Source organism: Sitophilus oryzae, unplaced genomic scaffold, assembly GCF_002938485.1.
Source record: "Sitophilus oryzae breed Bouriz unplaced genomic scaffold, Soryzae_2.0 scaffold_1356_pilon_pilon, whole genome shotgun sequence".
Classification (NCBI taxonomy): Eukaryota; Metazoa; Arthropoda; class Insecta; order Coleoptera; family Curculionidae; genus Sitophilus; species Sitophilus oryzae.
The window spans coordinates 535636-558461 of record NW_022146011.1 but is presented as its reverse complement, the minus strand read 5'-3'; the positions used below and the strand labels follow the sequence as shown (position 1 = coordinate 558461).

Sequence of the window (22826 nt, the reverse complement as noted above, 5' to 3'; positions counted from 1 at the left end):
AATAAAGCACTAAACAGATAAATTTCTGAAATGACAATTTCATTTGACAGTTATCTTTTACCTTGACTGGTGCTCATAAGTAAATACAGGGCCATTAAAAAGGAGAAATATTTAAAAAGAAATCGGCGATAACTCGTAAACGGGCTAATCAAAAATATCTAAAGTTATTCTTTTGAATATGGGTTTTAGTGCTCTTCAACATACTGTATTTTATTTATAAAATTAAAAGAAAATAATAAAAAATTAGAATAAATGATATTTGGCGACATAATTCCGAAAAAAGCCGAACCGATCCGAAATTATCAAAAACTTTGGGTCGCGACCGTTGCAAGAATAGCGCCAAATAGTGTTTACATTGTACTTACTTACGGGCACTTTCCAATCTAAACTTGTTTCATTTATCTATGAAAGAAATTGAACAAAAACTGACAATTTAACGACTTTTTTACTGTTAGAGAGGATAACATTTTTGTCTTTTCTCACATTTAACTACCGTCTGTCTTTAACTCCTTTTTGTCGACTACATTTTACGATGTAAGGTATGTTCAGTGAGTTTAACTAACTTCTTTTTACGATGGGCAGTCGCCAAAAGACCTCCAAACACGACACAGTCTGTTTATTCTCACAGAGGCAGACGGAAAGCTGAAACCCACATGACAAACGGAAAAAAAATGGAGTCGGGTTGCTTGGAAATAAGAAAAATGATATAGTATCCCTCCAGAAGTGACTGGTAGTTTTTTGTTAATATCCGGTCTTCTGTAAATGGTTTCAGTTCAACACTGTAGTAGTGTTAAAATTGAACGAAATACCTACTAATTGTGTTGAATATTAAAGCTTCGCCTACACATAATGTTTGACTGAAAGTTTTACCTGGAGTTTTGTCAATTATAGCACTGTGTTTAGTAAAGTTGGAAAGAAAAAAACAGGCTGAAAGATTTTTCTCCAAAAAATATGGACGTTTCTGGCAGTTTTGCATAATAAAAATTGTTAAAACATGTTTTCCCTACATCAATTTTTTCACTTTAACGGTGTTTAATTAAGGATGCCTCAGTTTAAAGCAATGTTGTTGGCAAAAAGTCCGCAATTCGAAGATTTTAATATTTAACAAAAAATTAATAAGGTAGATTTTTATCTTTCAACACGTGTCTTATTAGATTAAGACACATCAACACGTGTCTTATTAATTAAAGTTCTTGATGTTGAAAAGAAATAAATAGGTAAATGGAAAACATATCTAAAAAGTCAGCTGATCATGGCGTCTTGCACGATTAATTATTTTCGGTTCAAGCAGAGTCATTTGTAGCGTTTTTTATAAACATTACCACTGCGAACGGCAGCTTTTCGTTGGTAGAGCAGTCGTGGATAAGGTATTTCACTGGAAAGAACTAATCAACAATAATAACTCGAAATTATAAATATTGGGCGCCAGGCATGAACAGAGAAAGAAAACACAGTTGTTTATTACTTAAAACTAGTGACTATACTCATTCATGATGTATCCTGATGGTAAATAGCATTGTACAATTTTAATAATTATTATAGTGGTTAAATGTTCAGATTGAGAAAAAACAGCACTTTTTTTAAAATTATTTCTATCAAATCCTTTCGATGCTATCAAGAAATACCAAAGTTATTTGCAATTTTCAAATATTTATTCGTCATATTTAAAATAACAGTTTAATATTTTAAAATTTTCTCGGCATATTATCGTAGCATTCGACCTCCAACGTTCAACCAATAATGAAAGAATGCCTTGTTAAATGCAATCACCGTCTCAAACTGATATTATGACTAATCTATTATGTTATTCTACTATCTCTCTCTTTCTTGCACTCTCCTGATATGTAGCATTGTCTTAACTGGCAACTCTGACCGGAAGTTATTCATTTTCATTAACGCTATCGAGAAAAATTGAAATACTAGTTGATGGTTTTTTGAAAACAATATCACTGATATAATAGTTAATTATAATACATTTGCTACTACAACAGCAAAATAAAACACTAATTCACCACAATACACCAAAATACTTTTTTTAACTCTATTTGTTACAAGTAAAGTGTTTTGGTATATTGTGGTAAACTAGTGTTTAATTTTGCAATAGTGTCAATACTATATACTGAATAAAAATAGTAGATTGTGGTTTGTATGGGAGATCATAGATTTATTGTGTTTAATAATTGACATTAATACATAATACATGTAATTATTCACACTTATGATACAGTCTTATGCCGGCCACACACGTTACGGTCTACCGGAGAGGTCTGCTTGTGCAGGTTTACCTGCACAGTTAGACCGGAGCGTGTATTGGAACAAACCTGCGCAGGCGACCGGCGCAAGATTAAAAATCAATTTTTAAAGAAGGTTACGATAAACCTGTGCGTGTGTGCATGTTCGCCAGTCGCCTGCGCAGGTCGCATCAGTTGTTCTCTGCTTTCTGTGGCAAAGTGTAGTGTACCGTTTGCCCACGTGTTACGAACTTCCATATAACATGCGGAAATAATATGGCGCCACCGAATTCAAAGAGAGTTCTGGCAGATTTCATCGAAATATATAGATCTCATCCATTGGGAGTTTTTGTAATCTGCAGGTTCGAATTTCAATTCAGCCATTAAATTCACGTGACTATATGTTTTTCTTTTTAATAACCAGTTTTTACACCACTTTGTTCGCTTCTTTTTCACATTTTTCGAACTTTTTATCAACAATGCAAGGCCTATTAACGCAAGTGCGTCGTCGCTTTCAACCCATTCAATGTCCATTAGCTTCAATCTACTGAGGTGTTCATTGAGGAGACCCTGTCCTGTTGAAAACCCCGTGACAATCCAATGAAGATTGTTCTTACTTAAATTAAAGAAAATCTTTGATTTTACTGCGAACTTATACTGTGCTACTACCCTAGATTATATGTACTTACGTGCATAAATCAACATCATATGTTTAGCATTATGAAATATGTGTCCAACATCACGACATGCCATTTTCAAACCTTCTTTATTGCACTTGTGAAACGTTCAATAGGTTTGTATTTTCCGAGGACTTTACTTTGCACCCATGCGCATTAAAAGTTGCACGTATTTCAGAAATAATCACAATTTTATCCTAGACAAACAAGTAAAAAGAGACTGACAAATCTCATGGTAAAGTGTGGGACCGCGTTCCCGTAGCGCAACTCAGAATAACAATTTTGAAACCAATTAGCAGGACCATGGCAGGACGTACGTCTTTATTGCTATCTTTCTTTATTATGTGTGCTTTATATGAAAAGAAAGAGATAAGACATTATCGCACATTCTGGCTGGCGGAAAATTTAAATTAGCCTTTATTAGTAGTATTCTTTCATTCTGAAACTGAAAATTTTCACTTAAACTGATTTAGGGAATATACTATACCACGTAAAGGGAACGTGGTGTACGGAATAAATCAGTTTAAGTGAAAATTTGCAGTTTCTTTCAGAACGAAAGAGTACTACTATTATAAGGGAAATTATTAAAAAAAGCAAAAATTGTACTGTTTTATAAACATATTTATTTATACATAAAAATAAATAAACTTTTTATAATATAATAACAAAAAATAACAGTGTTTATTCCACCCACCTACCAATTTTACATGCAGAAGAACTGACTGTTGCAGGAAACGATCCGCCAATTTTTTAAAGGGCATTAAAGATCTAATTTTCGAAAAAACTGCCTAATTGCAATAACACCGTGAATATCCAAGCAAAGAAGACTTTACGAGAATCATGATCCTGAACGATTTTCAAGTCCAGTTTTAATCCTAAAACAAAAGTAAAATAGGTATATTAACACAGATATTAATAAAGTTTCTGGTTACTATAAACCAGCTATAAATTACTTACCCAAAAAATGAAAAAAATTAATTGTATTAATTTGTTATGCTAAGAGAGGTTCGAAATATTTTTGACACTACTACTTCTACTTTTTTCTTAATAAGATGATAAATATAACTATATACTTACTTTTATTTTACCGGGTGTCTTTAACATATGTATCAGAGAAAGGGGGCACCAATACATATAGAAAATAGATGATACTGGCTCCTGCAGCAAATAAAATAACAAATAGTATAACCGAAAATTATAAGTAACAAAATATAAATACCTATATGGAACAAAGGAATTTGTTCCCTATCCATATTCATAACTCAATAAAATGAAGAGTTTAGAAAAAAAAGTTAAATCACCAAAAGAAAAATTAATAAACATGACGAATTGTCACGATGTTGTCATCTTGGTTGTCATGATGACGAAAACGAAAGGCGATTGTTCTAATTTCTATTTAGAAATTACGTTTTATATGGTTGCTTCTTTCTCTCTTGTTATATTAGAATGAGATAGTGGGCCCAATAGACGCAATGCGCATATCAACATAAATAGAACGAAATTTTGCGTTCTGAGTTGCGCAAAGGAGTTGCGCTACGGGAACGTTGTCCCTCTCTTTGCCATTTAATTTGCCAGTCTCTTTTTATTTGTTTGTCTTATGAATTTTATGCGGTTAAGAAAGTACAAATTATACATTGTTATGGAAACCAACTTTTCATTGTCATCATACTGTCATAATCTTGTCATAATCTTACTTCCATCCTGTAACGACGCTTGTTTTTGACGTTTTTTCATATATCCAAGAATGCAAGTGTGTTCAGTGAGAAATTAATTTTAAGTTTGTGCAATTATATTTCTATTTTTTTTTTCGTTTGACTTATCGTAATTGAATACTCGTAAAAATGCCTAGAAAGTGTTTAGTGTGTGAAAGTTCTAATATAAAGGTCCCCGAATTATCTTTTCAATAAAACAAAACAACTTTGCAACTAAAGTATTCAATTGTTCTTTTATTAATATTAAGCCACATTCATACTTTCTGGTTAGATTTCTTAAGAATATTGATATTCGTACGGAGTGGCTAAAAAATGTATTTTTTGTATAATTTAATATTTGTGACAGTAAACATTCAATTTATTGTTCAAATATATGCATTTTACAAATTAAATTTTTAAAATTAATGTTCAAATTTGGCGCGTGGACGATAGGGGTCCTCGACAAGGATAGATAGAGTAGAAGCACCGCGTGTGCAACAAAAAAAGAAGATAAATGGAAGTCGTTAATATGTTTGCAACAATTTCCATAGTAATTTACTTATCCACGTAAGTAGCTATGATCTAGGATTACAGTTGAGGGTTGGAACCTTTGGTGTTACACAGCAAAATAAAAACACTAAATCACCACAATACACCAAAACACTTTTACTTTTACACTGGACGCGCGTTTCGCTAACCATGTTAGCATCATCAGCAGATGATTATAAACTAAAGTACAATCTACAAGTTGAGCGTTTATATACTCGCTCAGTGGGCCCCAGTGGGCGTGGCAAAGGCATCTAGCCAACCGATTCAGAGCCAACTGAGCGTAACAGTTAGATTTCTGCCAGAGTAGTAGGAACAAAAGAACTTGAAGGAATTGGACCGTTGACTCTGTTCATACTATCTTTACATTATTAATTCTGATGCTTTCATATGCATCTAATTGCCTGTAATTTGAGACTTGTTTAAGTAATTTTAAGTTATTAAGATCTATACAATGTTCTTTATCAACAATATGTTCGGCAACGCAAGGTTTATCAGGTCTACCATATCTTATCTGAGCTAAATGTTCTTTAAATCTAGTTAATATTGATCTTCTAGTTTGCCCAACATATTTTTGATTACAATCTTTACAAGAAATTTCATAATTAGATTAGCACTATACACAAGTTTATAATTGACATTCTTAAAAACTCCTTCTAGACCACGGGATAACTGTCTAACAAACGGTATTGAAAAAAATTTTGACGTATCTTTCTCCACTTGAAAAGTCGAATTTTCAAAAATCATTAACCTATACCTACGTTTTCTAATTATTTTATCTACTAGTGAAGGAGAATATCCATTACACTCAGCTACATTCCTAATGTAATCTCTTTCTATTTCATATCTTTCGTTGGAAAGTGGAAAACTAAGTAATCTATGAACTAAAAAATTTAAACTAGCCATTTTATGTTCAATACTATGATATGATTCATTAGGAATATATCTGCGTGTAGTGGTATTTTTCCTATAGATATCAAATTCCAGGCAATTATTAGTATTTCTAATAACTAATACATCTAGAAATGGTAATCTGTCGTTGTTGTCAATTTCATGTGTAAATTTAATGGAAGGAAAACGATTATTTAACTTAGAAATAAAATTATCTATGGTGTCTGAATGTTTGTTAAAAACAGCAAAAATATCATCCACATACCTAAACCATACTCTTGTAAAATACTCAAACTGATTCTTAGCCACCACTTCAAACCTGCTCATGAATAAATTAGCCAAAAATGGAGACAATGGATTACCCATTGCTGTACCTTCCCGCTGTTCAAAGAAGTTGTTATTAAATTGAAAACAATTTTGTTTCATACATAACGATGTAAGCTCAATATATTCACTCACAGTTTTGTTGTCGAGACCATTTGCGTTCAGTAATTCCTTTAAGTAGCCTAAAGTATGTGGAATTGGAACACTTGGGAACAACGAAGATACATCAAAGGAGACCAAAATTTCACCTTCATGCAATGTTATATCTTTAATTTTGTTAATGAATTCAATATTATTTTTAACTATCTAGGATTACTACGAAATGTGTGTAGCCTGTCTCTGCCCTGGTGAATATCTCCACCATATAGAGATTTTTATATAAAAAAAATATTTTTATCATTCATTATACTTTTCTTCAAATATTTAACAATCACGAATTGACTCTTTAAGCAAGTCACGGCTAAAAGTGACTCAATAATTGGCATTCGCGTTACTCAACTATAAGTCGAACGACGCGAATTGTTCCCAGTACTACCACGATCGGTATCGGCACGGTGGAACCCGTACGTGCCACCGCCGCATTCCCCAGATTTAGATCTGGTTGATTTTTAATAACTCGGCCATGTACCAGAAGCAGTGCCGTTTTCGTGCCATGTGGGTGGAAACAACCATTAAATCGTACCTGGGTACTGAAAGTGGACAAGGAAAAGCAAATCCGTTGACAGTTAGGAGCATGTATTGGGTTATGTTTTGATTTGTTGGTGTAGGCGTGTACTAGCACAGTTAATATTCGGTGGTATTAGTTTGTACTATGTATACAGGGTGCTACGAATTCGAGGTACGAGCATTGGTATCTCGTATTGTATTGTATTTGTGTATTTGACTAAGAGTGAGTCCCATAGGGGACCCTCCACTGAGGCCGCGAGGGCCTATTGTGGCTCAGTTTCTACAAGCTCTAATTTACAAGAGCGTCAAAGTTCATCCTCAAGACCCAGCCTCTTAATATAGGCCGTTATGTCTGAGGGCGATATGTCTCCTAGGTCTGATAGGTCTAGCATGGGTTTGCCAAACATCTCAAACCTGGTCCTGCTCCCAGCGGGGCTCTGGTACATAACGTGCTTCATTGTTTCATCATCTTCCATACAGAGTCGGCACATTCGTCTTCCACCGATCCGTCCTCTGTAGGTGAGATCTCTGGCCGGCAGTGGCCCGTGTACACTGCAGTGAGCACACGCGTTCCATTCCTACCGGCTTTAGGAGTTCTCCTGTTCTATGTTTGGATAAGCCCCTGCTAGGATTTTCTTGGCATGCTCCATTCCGGGACTGTCATTCAGTCTCGGAATGTCCTCACCTAACCCATTCACAAGGAGCCTGTCTCTTGCGAGATTTTAGGAACGCTAAGGGTGTGCGGTTCTGGGCTGAAATGGCGAGCCTGCGCAATTTTGGGGAGGGGAATCCGGCACGTTCATTTCCCTCTAGGCCGACATGTCAGTATCCATATTAGCGACACTTTTTTGAATTTCCTATCTCCCAGTATATGAGTAGTTTCTTACAATGAAGAATCGTCATAGACGTGCTTTTCGTTGCCTCAAGTGCTTTCAGCGCAGCTTGACTATCCGAAAATATGCATATTGTTTTCCCGGTGTATTGTTGTTCTACCAGCAGTTGCACACAGGTTTCAATAGCATATAGCTCAGCTTGAAAGATCGTGATGTGTTTTCCAAGACTGTGGTAGATCTCAGTCTTTGGACTGCTGCAGTAAATTCCTGCGCTAGATCCTTTTTCGTTTTTGGATCCGTCCGTGTACCAACACATTTCCGCATGTAATAAGCCGTTTCCCGGCTTATCCCATTCGTCCCTATTCGGAAACAGGACGTTGTAGGTGCGCGTCAAGAGTTGGACTGGTGGTGTAAGATCCGAGATCATTCCCATAATCTCATCCGACTGTAGTTCTTCTATTAGCGGTTTTGTATGAACATAATTGTTCCTTGGCTTCCTCGTTCTATATTTAGAAACCTATATGTAGCCCATCTCGCCTCTCTTTCCAAAAGAATTTGAAGAGGAGGTAGATCGAGTAGGGTTTCCATAGCCTTTGACGGCGTGGAATGGAAGGCACCAGTCACCGCTAAGCATGCTTGTCGTTGTAGTTTCGACAATTTATTCTTGCCGTTGTTTGGTTGGCTTTCTGCCACCAGGCAACTGCGCCATACGTGATAATAGGTCTGATGGCCGTCACGTATAGCCAGTACATATTTTTGGGGTTTAATCCCCAGTTTCTACCACAAATTCGGCGGCATGCCCATAGAGCATAGCAAGCCTTTTTTGATGTTTTTTCCAGATGAGAGGTCCAGCTAAGTTTTTTGTCCAGGTTTAATCCTAGATACTTAACTTCCTCCGCAAACGGAATTGTCTCACCAAGAAGAATGGGCGGTTTCAGTTTGTCTGTTTTCCTTCTTCTGGTGAATGGTATGATCACGGTTTTCTGTGGGTTTACACTTAATTGTTCCAGTGTGCACCAGCCGTGAATTGCATCTAGGATTTCCTGTATTTTTGAGGAGATGTCCTCCTCTTTGTGTCCTTTTACTAGGATCACCAGGTACAATACAATACAATACAATACAATTGGTATCTCGGAAACCGTAAGAGATACGAACATGGTTAAATTGGGGCAAAGTTGCACTTTGGGATGTTCACCAAGATGCCATCAAAAAAGTTTTAAAAATTTCAAAGATTGCTGAGTTTTTTTGGAAAAAACGGATTTTGTTTGAAAATTAATTTTATTTTTTCCTGTCGTTACTTTTTAGAAAATCAAAAAACTAATTGCACATTCTCATGGCCACTTTATTAGGGCTATCTGACAGTATTTTTAGATTTTCAAATTAGCTGATAATTTGTGAGATACAGAGGCCTACTTAATTTTTTTAAATACGGACCTGCATTTTTTATTTCATGTTTTGAAAGAACTCCTGAGTAGTAGTGGGAACTATCGAATGAATACTATCGAAACATTCGATAGTTGCAATTCATTCGAATAATTCGATAGTTAGTAATAAAACATTGGTTGAAAACTATTCGAATAAAAATTATCGAATAGATCCGTCATCTGCCTTGAAATATTGTATTCTAGTAATTCGGCAGCAAAAACCATTCATTTATAAAATTCATTCATTTATGAAATTCATTTATTCATCAGGATCGATTATAATAAAATATTAACTGAATTTTAGTTGTCGCTTCCGGCGACGTAAGGTTTCGGCAATGCTATGAAAGAGCCGGCATCTTTGATTTTTTGCGGAGTCAGATATAGATAAGGACACATTATTTTTTTATTGAGGTGCTAGTATTTACACAGAAAATACATTATGAAAGGCGCTGTTGCCATATTTTGGTATTAGTTGATATTAGCAAAGAATATTATTGTTTGGCTTTAGTTAATTAGGGAATATAAAGACATACTATCTATTCTGCATTTTTTTTATTAATATTCTGTTGTTACACTGCAATAATACTTGTTATTTTGGATGTAGGAAAATTATTTTTAATGTTTTTTAGCAAAGACTGGTTTAATAAATAATAATAACAATAATAATTTGTTATACCTATTAACAACAAAATTTAAAATCATTTAATATAAATATTTTCTTTTAAGTAGTAGCAAAATATAAACAACAAATTAGATGTCAAAATTATTTATATTAGATCCTATTTAAAAATAATATAGTCTCTAAATTTTTTGGCAACGGTGGTTTATTAAATAATAATAATTACAGAACTAATTTGTTATATTAACAACAAATTTTAAAATCATGAAATATAAACATTTATTAATTTTCTAAGCATGCAGTGTAATGTAAGGAAAATATAAATAAAAAATTAGAAATCAAAATTATTTATATTAGGTGCTTTATATTACTATTTAAAAATTATATTTACTTTTACTGGCATTTACTTTAAAAAATAAATGAAATATTTTTTCTTCGCAAAAAACTACATGTAAAAGAATTAGCATAAACAAAATATAAACATCGTTAACTTTTTTTTTTAAATTGGCACGTGTAAAACTTTCATTTTAATTTTCTCACCCCATAGTTTGAGTTCGATAACCATTTACTTAAATATGATTATACAACCACATTACTTAAATATGATTATTAAGTTCAACTAATTCATATTATTAAAACATCTAAAATACAAATATGTATTTTTAAAATTAATTGTAAGTTCATCTCATCTCTCTTAAAAATTGCTACTTCTCAAAATTTCCCATTAAAAAATAGACCATATACCATATAAAATTAAATAATTGAAGAATCCGGACTACGGATAACCACACAAATTTTTTTCATTTATTTTTAACTATTTTAATAACCATAAAAATAGCACAGTATTTATACAGCAGAAGTTATAAAAATTTGGAAGAACTAATAATGCGCAACACATACAAAAAATCAAACGAATATTAAATTTCATTTATCAAAAGCATTCGATAGTCGTGGCTCAACGATAACCATTTAGTCGCACGGCGAGGTTGTCACATATGCTTTAGTATACAAATGAATGAATGATTCTATTCGAATAAAACCATTCGATAGTTGAAATCATTCATTCATTAACCATTCGATAGTCTAATTCATTCGATAGTTCCCATCGCTACTCCTGAGTACAATAATGTGCCACACTTTATATTTTTTTTGTTTCGGACATTTGAACACAATTTATTTAAACTAATTTCAAGTTCGGCTCTGTTTTTTTTAAAGATTTAATCCATTCATCGTTACAATATTGATAATCCTTCAAACTTAACAATTATGTGGGATAAAACATTGAATACGGAAAATCAAAGATGGATTAGAAATGGTAGAGCAGTATAATGAAATTATTTTAAATAATAATTAAATAGTTTTGTTGTTGTTAAGGTACCCAAAACAAAAAAAGTATACAGTGTGGCATATCATTATACTCAGGAGACCGAGTACTTTTAAAGCATGCAATAAAAAATGCAGGACCGTATTTAAAAAAAAAGTTCGCCTTCGTATCTCACAAATTATCAGCTAATTTGAAAATCTAAAAATACTGTTAGATAGCTCTAACAAAGTGGCTACGAGAATGTGCAATTAGTTTTTTGATTTTCTAAAAAGTAACGACAGGAAAAAATAAAATTGATTTACATATTTTTTGTAATGTTTTTTTGCTCTCCTGTAAAATTAGAAACAATGGGATTAGTTGTTTAACATATTTTATCGACGAAAATTAATAAATGATTTTAATTATTATTTTAGCAAGTTTTTTTCTTAAAGATATGAAGTTATTATTAGAACTGGTTCGATGTGGTAATAAGGAGCACTTGTAATGCTTAATTGAATAATACAGCTATTAAAGATGCTATTTCTCGAACATGGACTGTAAACCGAACGTAAATTCTAGTTTACGCACAAATTGACATTAATTTTCTGTATAATTACATTTAAATTGTTCATTTGGTTCTTTAAATTGAATTTGTTTTCTAAAATAATTATTTTGTTTAATTATTTGTATAATGGTAAAATATAACACTAAATCACCACACACAATACACCAAAATACTTTACTTACACAAAAAAATGTTGTGAATAATGCTACAATTTTATAAGATCCTTTGTTGCAAACTGTAGTAGTATTTGGGCCAAATACAAGTTGTAGCGATATTTACTATTTTTGGTAGATAAAAATTGCAGAAGCAGTTCATAGTTTTGTAGATTTTAATATGGAACTAGGTATTTATGATCACGAACTGCAAATCAAGTAATAATTCCTCAAAGATTGTAGTAAAATGTAATCTGCAATTTCTATCAAGATGTCATTTAGTAACGTCGCGCGTCGCAAGCTCGTGGATTCCCGGCCCGTCCAACAATCAATCCTGTGAGAAAGAGATAGGCGAGATCGGCGCCGTTAGCGTTGAAGAGACGAAGATAAAAGATGCTGAGATTGAATTGTGGACGGGCCGGGGAATATATTCGGAGACAAACACAATCTACTGCTATTTGCCATTTATTTTACGAATTTTAGTTTATATGCGTATAGTTTTTTATGTTGTAGTGTTGTGGTTAGTGTTGTAGTGTTGTTATGTTGTGGTAGTGTTGTGGTTAGTACTTGTTATAATTATAGTATAATATAATAAATAATTATAATTATATAATAGAATAGTATATAAATATTTCTAGTTGCTAATGCAATTTTAGGACATGATTTATGAAACATTTTGGAGTGAAACTTCTTTACGCGCAGTGGGAGTAAACATTCAAGGCCGTGACTATTTTTATTATTTTACACGAATAAAACTGTTATACGTAAAAAACTATTTTTTACGCGTATAAAACTATTTGTTACTGGTAGAAAACTATTTTTTACGCGTATAAAATTAGTTGTTACGTGTAAAAATTTAGTTTGTTACACGTAAAAAACTATTTTTTTCGCGTCAAAAACTTATTGTTTGTGGTAAAAAAAAATTTTACAAAACAAATATTTTTTACGTTTAATAAACTATTTGTTACACGTAAAAAACTATTTTTTACGCGTCAAAAACGTATTGTTTCTGGTAAAAAAACTTTTTAACGCAGAAAAAAATAATTTTTTACGTGTAAAAACTATTTGTTACACGTAAAAAACTATTTCTTTACGCGTCAAAAACTTAATGTATCTGGTAAAAAAACTTTTTTACGCAAAAAAAATTGCGTGTAAAAAACTATTTGTTACTCGTAAAAAAGTATTCTTTTTCGCGTCAAAAATTTATTGTTTCTGGTAAAAAAACTTTTTACCCAAAAAAAATATTTTTTACATGTGTAAAACTATTTGTTACACGTAAAAACTATTTTTTACGCGTAAGAAAATATTCCTTTAATTTATTACTTTTTCAACATTTCAAAATACATTTTTTCAAACATTTCCTTCAAATTTTTGAATTTAATAGAATCTTCCTAAACAGTAGATGTTCTCTATAAAAATATTTTTAGATAATATCCTAAAATGAAAAAAATGCATACTATTTAATTTAATTTTTATTGCATAGTTAAATATTACGTCCGCCTATAACGGGGTCTCATAGAAAACGCTAAAGACGCTACAGAAAACAAATTGATTTGTTTTCATTTGCGTTTTTTGCGAGACACGCCGAACGCTAGACGCTTTTGGTGGGGCCACTCCTATACATATAATCCTGTTATTTTGTTTTAGACGCAAAAGACGCTTCACGCAAAAAAAAACGCTTTCTGTGTGGCCGTGCACTTAGAAGAAGACCGAACCTGAGATGGAACCATGATATTAGGAAATCAGCAGAGATAACTTGGGCTCGCATTGCCAACAGTAGACACAAAGAAACAAAAAACAAAAAACAAAAAAACTGAAAATAATGATAATGATATACAAAATAGAATTACATTGAATCAAAAGAGACATGAAAGAGACAATGTCTACATTACAGGAAACAAAATTAGAGAATAAAATAGGAAAATATTTCTAGGAATCTTATCTACATAGTATGCATTTTTTTTATTATGCGACTGTTTCTATGACATAATGCACGAAATATGCAACTGTATAGTATGCAACACAGTTTTTTTCGTAACAAGTGGTATATTCATACAGTATCCACATAACAAACTCACATTGTTTGGATATTAATAGAGGTTTCATTTGATAAGGAGTCATGAATCAACATAATCATTAGTAGTGCGATTACTAAGAGATATATAATAATATAAACAATTTTTAATTATTATTAATGAGAGAATTTCGTAAATATACAGTTTTGAAATTTTTCTTGGTATAGTCAAAGAGTAGATAAGACAAGAGACGACAGTTCGCGCGGTACCTTTCATGTTTGAGTGGTGGGGAGAGTGACCTCGTCTCGCTTGTCCCTTTAAATTTTCGTAACCTTTTCGCGGGAAATTTGAAATAAACTATTATTAAAACTTGCCTGTATAGCTTATAAATAGTTACTGTATGGGTAAAGAAATAAATAGAAACGAAAAAAAATGAGTTTTCTAAATATTATATAAAATAAATTATAATTAGAAACATATTTGTCAGGGAATAAAGATAATAAAAGCAATATTTTGTATATCGTTGGTAAACAAGATAAAGTGACCAAGTCGATTTGTAAGAAGTGTTTTATTTACGTGTATTTTTTTTACATATGGACTTGAACAAGTGTAATATTACAATGAACACACAATAGATCTATAAGGTCGCGGTGATTAACTCCCCTCCATTCTACAATATCACAATGTGGAATTTATGTACAAAAAAATAGAGTTGCTCAATTTTTTTTGTAAAAATATATTACAAGCTTCTAACCATATCTTCGATCTATGGATTACATTTAGTTTAATAACATAATTATATAGTATATTTCTATAAAAATACTTTTGAAACTTTGGATCCTTTGGAAACGAGTGAAATATTATGTTTGTCGAAGTATAAGACCTATTTTTGCAGTCTTTATAAGCACACACATTGCCACCATCTCGTCTTTTCCTGCTACTCGTGTCCTGTTCAGTATTCATATTTAACAATAATTACAAATTAGTAAGCAACAAAAACGATACTAAAATTAAACCTTAAAAACTCTCAAAACGATAATATATCGAAAAACTCTGAAACACACACTTTAAAAAGGCAAAAATGCAAGAAAACAACTAATCAGATTTGTTTATGTTTAAGCCTGATTAGCACAGCTGATTAGCGTCCTAAAATCATAGGTTAGAATAAATAAAATACGCCGTTGTCAGATTTTATCGTTTATCTTTGAAATCGATCAACTTAGTCATTCTGTTTCTTTGATATCAGTACATTACGAAAAAAGAACCTAAACCAACCTAAACTAAAAATTTACATTTCCGTATTAACATATGTTACTTATATTCTTCTTATATTATTAATTTATTTTCAGAAAATCTTGTTTATTTTTCAAAGAAATATACTTGGCAACAGAGAAAATGGGACTTGATGGGACCCATGGGACCTTTAAATTTTAATATATCTGCGTCTCTCTCGCGAAATTCGACTTCTTTGTTCACTGTCGTCTCTTGTCTTATCTACTCTTTGGTATAGTATTGTTGGTATGGTATGGTAATGATGAGCTGCCTCCCTCACTGTGGCAGCTCTATGGCTCTGCTTCCTATGAAGGTGCAATTTGCCAGCGCATTAGTTTTGATTGCAGGCCGTCTGACTTTTCGTCATGCTGCAATCAGTTTATAGTATTGTTACGGACCCGTGTGGACTCGACCTAACCTAACTATATGTCCCGCCCTCAGATGACCTTAACATCGCATTAAAGAATAGACACCGTAATGATTCATTCGTTCGAGAAGAATCGAGTCCCAATGGAATGGACTAGTACATACGAGAACATTCGAAAACCTTCTCTACGCACCTAACGATCTATGGACTATTCTAGAGTTCTTTACCTGTCGGTATAAAAGCCGGCGGCTGTGGCCTACAGGGGGCAGTTATAAATATACAGTTGACGCGCTAAAATTCAAAATAAATTCTTAGTTATAAATCGTTTGTAAATAGTTCTATAAGTCTTTTATCGTTATTGTTTTTGTTAATTAGTGTTAAATAAATAGTGTTTAAATAAATTGTGACTTTCTATCCACACGGAACCGACGAAAAACGTAACAGTATAAACTTGATATTGACATTGATATTTTTTTAGTATAGATTAAACTTCTTTCACAAAGAAGAGTAAGTTTTTTAAGAAGAGTACTTGGGATAACAAGGAAAGATAGACTAAGGAACAGCTTTATAAGAGAGGAACTAAAAGTACATTCGATTCTGAATAAAATTGGGCATTGTCAGCTTAGGTGGTATGGACATTTGATTAGAATGAACAATGACATACCAGTAAAAGACGCGTGATGGAAAGCTAAAATGCAGAGAAAGGGACCAAGTGGAAGACCAACTAAAACATGGAATGACCAATAGAGAAGATAGTGCAGGATAAAGGACTAACATTAACAGAACCCAAAAGTTTAGCAAGAGGCAAAAATAAATGGAAACAATTTGTGTATAGTGTAGCAATTAAGTGAATCTATTTAATCTAGTATACCTTACACCTTCGGGTAGAAAGGTTTTTGATTATATACATATAAACTTCTTTCAGTGATTTCATAATATTTGCTTTAGTTATTTTTTCACCTTTTTGATACACAATGTTTTAGGAAAAAATGAGACAAAAGAATTGACTGAAAGAAAAACGTATTGCTACGTATTTTCCTTTATGTGAAAAACAGTTTATCGGAATTTTATTGGCAAATAGCCTCTTTTGTGTAAACTTGGTGACAAAGTATGCTTTTCCTAGTTTTTGTTGAGTCACATACACATTAATGAGGTTGCGTGTTGTTAATATACGGTTAAACTAAACTGAACTGATTTTTTAGTACCTTAATTTTAGCCTATAATATAATTATTTTCTACAAAGCTTTGGGATTTTTTGTGAATAAACAATTAAAAAAGAGACATACAATATTTTTCACCAAAAACTTTGCTTTTGTCTTGTATTGAAACTAGATTTTGGCTAAAACGTGAATTCACGAATTCACAGTTATACCAGTGATCGTGATTTTTCACTTCACCTGCCGATAATTTTTTATTTTTTACTACTTTTAAACTACAATTTGTACAACTAACTTTGTAACATTGTAAAAATATCACAGTTAGTTATTTTGTGCATCTTTAATTGAAAATATATTAGGATATTTTGATTGGTAGGTATTTTCTAGCCGCTTTGTTCTTACTGTATACTGAGGGTCTCTCAACTCAAACAAAAGAACCCAATATCTCCAAAGTTATGCACAGCAACTTTGGTGAATATCTTCAATAAGTGTTTCAACAACAAAAGTCTAAAGAGCATTAACATAATCACTAACAGTCCTAAAGATGTAACGTTTTTAGTTCGTTACATGTCTTTTTTACATATAATATATGATGTCTGGCCTATCGTCACCGGATTCCCTCTCGTTCAGGCCTGATCATTTTGTTGGTACGCTTGGCGTAATTTTTACGTTCCCTAGTCGCCAACCCTGCTATCGTTTCACTATTCTGTGGAGGCGCGCGCTGTCAACATCGCTTCTGTCAACTCTCTGTGATTTAACGGCACTTTTGGTTTGACCGTTTGGCCTGTCAGACGCCATTAGTCCCAGTTTGTTTAGAAATGGTGATTATTTAAATCTTGCTGTATAATCTGAATCAGCTGCTATTTCGAGGCTACAGGTAAAGATGAGTTATTACCTTTTATAGATTCGATATTATTATTGAATATTTTTAGGGTAGAGTTACGGATGTCCCAACTTCTATTTGTATTTTGCTGGCACGTTGGCGTCCCTTTTCTTTTGTCCTCCAGAATGTCACATTATTTATTGAGCCCTCGGAAGTATTTCGAGGTAGGTTTATTTTGTTTATTAGACCTTGTTTGGTTCTAAACAAGAGTTTCATATTTTTAGGGTCCAAGGTACGGGTAGTGTTTTATCTACGAACATTATCTTATGTACGGATGTCCTGTGGACGAGTGTCCCCAGTAAGAATGATTTTTTCTTACATATAAGTGCCACAGCGTGGATGTAGCTTGAGTCCCATGCTGCTTCGTTCCCAGCTATAAGCTAGTTAGTTACGGCGTATCAATTCATGGTGTCCTCATTCTGGCCCCTTTGGTTGTGTTGGATGGCTGAGTACAGAGATGCGAGACCACCTCACGCTGTTACTGTTTAAAGCAAGATTACATAAAGAACAGCTAAGTGTAGATTTAAGTTCTAGTTTTACATTTAACATTTAAAACATTTACAGTCTTAAACAATAACGTACATCTTAAATAATATCGTACAGACTATGTTTAGTGGTTAGATTGTTAAGAACATTCATGTCGATTTAATATTTAATATAATAATTAATACTAAATATAATTTAGATCTTAGGTTTCATTGCATTACATCTTGTAATGGTATTACTTTTATAGATATTATTATCGCTATTTTAACAGATGAATAACCAAACATAGATTCTAGAATCTACAGGTTGCAACATCTTCGATTTAGCATCATATGGAATATATCAAATTAATTAAAGTAATGCTACATTTCATATATTCTCTTAAACTTTACATGTCTTGTATTTTATCGTAGTTGTTTTCATTGATATTTAGTACGACTCTTACCACCACTTTCTCTGACATATAACCACTATATATTTATTAGAACTCTACAATATCATGTACCATCTAAGAACATCATGAATAAATATAGTCATTAGTTTTAAGTAATATACAACTGTGTTTTCTTTCTCTGTACATGTCTGGCGCCCAATATTTATAATTTCGAGTTATTATTGTTAATTAGTTTTTTTCCAGTGAAATACCTTATCCACGACTGCTCTACCAACGAAAAGCTGCCGTTCGCAGTGATAATGTTTAAAAAAAACGCTACCAAGAGTTAGAAGAAAAGAGAATATGTATCACGAACAACGAATATACCGGGTGGTGCATGGTCGTTGGAAACATAGGAAATCCATCGGAAAATCCCATGCAAATTTTTAACTGTCAAAATATTGGCTCCCCTATTAATTTTACATCTAAAGCTTGATTTTACATAACATAACGTTTTCGCGCCATTTTTCATCCGTAAATTTTTTACTTCAGCCCGTCAACGGAGAAAGATCGTACGACAACGGACGTTTTGACACTTTTTTGACAAATTTAATCTAACCTTAATAAAAAATATAATAGTACAAGAGCTAGCAACGTCGGGAAAACGAGAATTTTAAGAAAGCTGGTTCTTTAATATATCTTTTGCTATGCTCTCCTGACCAAAGTGCGGGCCGTCTGGCTGCCGGTAGACTACTGCGTTCCCTACTGCGCATCACATCTGTAGAGAGTATCCCATTTTCGTGTGTTTTATGGGATTTCTCGTTTATGAGTAGAGATACAATGATGCGATTTTCCAATTACTTTGCTACAGTTTTATGAAACTAAATATGCTACATATATGTTTGTCCTAGCCTCGTTAGTTCCTGAAATACAGGACGAATTTGTGATGCGCAGAACAGATGTTGAAAACAGATATGATGCGCTGTAGTGAACGCAACGTCTATCGGCAAATTGTCATTTGAAAAAAAATTACGGGCAAGTTGATTTTTTCAGAGTTTGTCAGCGACTGTCTTCTGAGTGTAAAATAAACAAAATCGGAAATTTTCCCCTTGCGGTTTTTGAGCAATAGGGGTGTTTTATTATTTCCGGACTTAGCGGCCGTTTCATGAGCCCTTTGGGGTGGTTTTCAAAAAGTTTGATTTACAGCAAATTGACCCGTATGAAAGTTGTTCATAATAAATGGACAAGCAACTTTTCCTCATGATTTTTTTTGTAGCTTGATTATTTTTCGAGATAGCGTCCAGTTCATGAACAAATTAGGATAGTTTCATAATTTTTGTTTAGTTCTACAAATTTACCAACTTAAACGTGTTCATATTAAAATTACATGCAAACTTCCCTATGACATGTATTTATTTCCCCAAAACGAATCTTGGAATTCATCAAGTGAATGAATATTATGATTTTTTTTTATTTGTAAAAAAGACATTTAAAGCTACCAACACTTGTTCGCTCAGTTATAAAACTCAAGTTACAAAAAAAGTTCATAAGACAAAGGTATATGTACTCTTATTTTGAACGAGTTTCCTAGGGAGAATTTGCTGAAAAAAGACTAACATTGAAAACTACCCTAATTTGTTCATGAACTGGACGCTATCTCCAAAAATAATCAAGCTACAAAAAAATTCATGAAGAAAAGTTGCTTGTCTTACAAAAAAATGCATTAGGCGAACTTATAGAGAATGTTCTTATGTACAATTTGCGTCTAATTATTTTGTTGTAGTACAGTTTTAAAAAAAAACACCCCTATTGCTCAAAAACCGCAAGGGGAAAATTTCCGATTTTGTTAATTTTACACTCAGCAGACACTCGCTGACAAACTCTGAAAAAATCAGCTTGCCCGTAATTTTTTTTCGCTCTCTATACGGCGGTACAATTTTACTGGATAATTAATGATTAATAAGTTCAAAAAATATATTTTTAAAATAGACTGTATTACAAATAGTATTAACAGGCCATTGAAAACTGATTTTAAATGAGTTAAGTGGTATTTTGATGACAAATTCCTAGATTAGCATGAATCACCTGATAATAGTGCACAATGAATTGGAATAAGGTAGAATTATTAGCCAATCCATTCATAGTTTAATGTAAAAAATTAATGAAGTTATTATCAACAGCAATTCAGACAAACCAGGACAGACAAAAAAAAATAGATATTTAAAAATCTTGACCTATTTTTGAGTTAGTTTAGGTAATCGGGAAACTTGGACAAGTTATATTGAGAATATACAGGGTCTCAAAAAAATAAAAATAAGACAAAAAGCTCCTATGAGCATATTGCCCTAAAATGCTTACTGACGAAGTTACAGCATTTGAAATGGCAAATAAAAATAATGTGTTTTGTTTATTTTTAAGAACATTGGTAAACCATTTTGAGACCCTTGTTTTGAGCAATTTTTGATGACGATTAAAATGTTTCCTACATATATTACTGTTCTTGTAAGACTATAATGGCCTGTATTTTCTTATTCTACGTCTTTTATACACTATGTCTTGTACGCAACCGTTTTAACAAAATCGGTGAGGAAAATCGCAAATTTCCACGACTATCTGTGTGGAAAAAAGCCGATAAAATGACAAGTTTTTGGTTATTTTTTACACATTTTCAAAGGCTTTTGAAAATGACTTTTAAAAAATAAAATAATTTTTTTTAACCTATCCTCGCTGTTCAAGTATCATTTAATTTTAATCTACCCTTTCTGTTAAAGCACAATTTTATCTAGGTACTATTTTTGATAGATGTGTTTATTAAGTTTTAATAGCTTTTCCCATTATATCACATCGTCCCAAAGCAGTGCTTGCATGTAAAACACTTGTAATCCGAACCAAACAACATCTTAAACACGTTAAGCGGAGGCAGTACCATAAAATCAAGCCAACAACGAATTCCATTGAGCGAGTACCGCCTCCCACTTTGTTCGTACCTCCACGCACCGGAATTATAAACAGTCATATGATACTAATTTAGCATTTTTTACCTTGAGGATCGTAACAACCCTTGGTACCGTGCATCCTAGTACTATATTTTCACCATGACACTTGAGAAAAACTTCACAAAAATAGCTTTAAAGTCACTAAAATACGCGAAAAATATATTAGACTGGTACTACTATCCGTCGAGTGCGTACTATTACATATAAATTACGTGTAAATATGTAGAGTCGCGAGACCAACGTAACAGCGCGATTGTGACTGAGGAGCGGACTAAGCACCAGCGCGGGTCGTACTTGGTACTTCGCGGTGATTGTTTCGAAAAACTACGGCGACGCTGTGTGAAGAGGCCGCCGGGCTGTCTCCAGGGTTGGGTTCGGGCGCGCAGTAAATTAAAAAATTACGGAATTTATTACTGTAGTAAATTAATTTTGCTAGGTTTTCGACTAAAGGTACGTCCATAGTGCACCGGCTTCCGGCTTCACGCTTTATTGCGGCAGACTAGCGGTGAAAATAGAAGAAAAAAATGTAAGTAACTAGCGTGTACCCCCGACTTCGTTCGCGTCGAATTAATCATTTGTAATGGTGATGATAAAGCAAAGCAAGAAAGAATTCCAAATCCATTAACATACAAACTGGATAAAATTTTCTCACATTTATGTCAGCATGATAAAAAACAATATGGGGATATTATTATATACATATCTTGGTAATATTTGAGGGGTAGTTTCATCTCGTTGGAATTTGACTTTCGAAAAATCCGTTTGCCAAAAATAGGTTTTTTACGTCAAGCAGTTTAAGCAGAATCGTGGATAATCAATTACCCAACTTTTTGGAACACCTTGTATGATTTTTTAAAAAATTTCAAAATATGTAAAAAAAGAAAATAAATTATGCGTGTCCAAGCGTTTTCCCGAAAGACTAACCGTTTTTTAAATAACAAATATTGTAATATTTGAGGGGTGTTTTCACCCTCTTGGAATTTGAGATTTGAGAAACCGCTCCTTATCGAACCTCTACACCCCACAGTCAATCCGTTTGCCAAAAATCAGCTTTAAACGTCAAGCAGTTTCAGCAGAATCGTGATTACTCAATAGTCATATTTTATGAAACACCCTGTATAAATTTTTAAAAAATCTTAAAATATGTAAAACAACGGTTTTTAAATAAAAAATTTTCTAATATTTGAGGGGTGGTTTCACCCCCTTAGAATTCGAATTTCGAAAAATCCCTTCTTATCGGACCTCTACACTCTACACACCCTAGAATCAACCTGTATGCTAAAATTGAGCTTCTTACGTTGAGTGAGTGGTTTGAACAAGATCGTGATTAATCAGTGAGTCAGTCACTTAAGGAT

General features: G+C 32.9%; 1 protein-coding gene across 2 annotated transcripts in view; it reads right to left on the bottom strand.

Annotated features, from left to right (window-relative positions):
* Window positions 1–22826, bottom strand: part of LOC115875224 (pleckstrin homology domain-containing family G member 2-like) — a 178196-nt gene that overhangs the window by 52481 nt on the left and 102889 nt on the right. Inside the window, exon 1 of one of the 2 annotated variants that reach the window (XM_030890636.1) lies at window positions 21517–21756. The exons of the other annotated variant lie outside the window; for it this stretch is intronic. Within the exon in view, the coding sequence (XP_030746496.1) occupies window positions 21517–21550 (34 nt within the window). The 5' untranslated portion in view covers window positions 21551–21756. Of the gene's footprint in view, window positions 1–21516; window positions 21757–22826 lie in introns of those variants that run through there. 2 annotated transcript variants of the gene reach the window in all.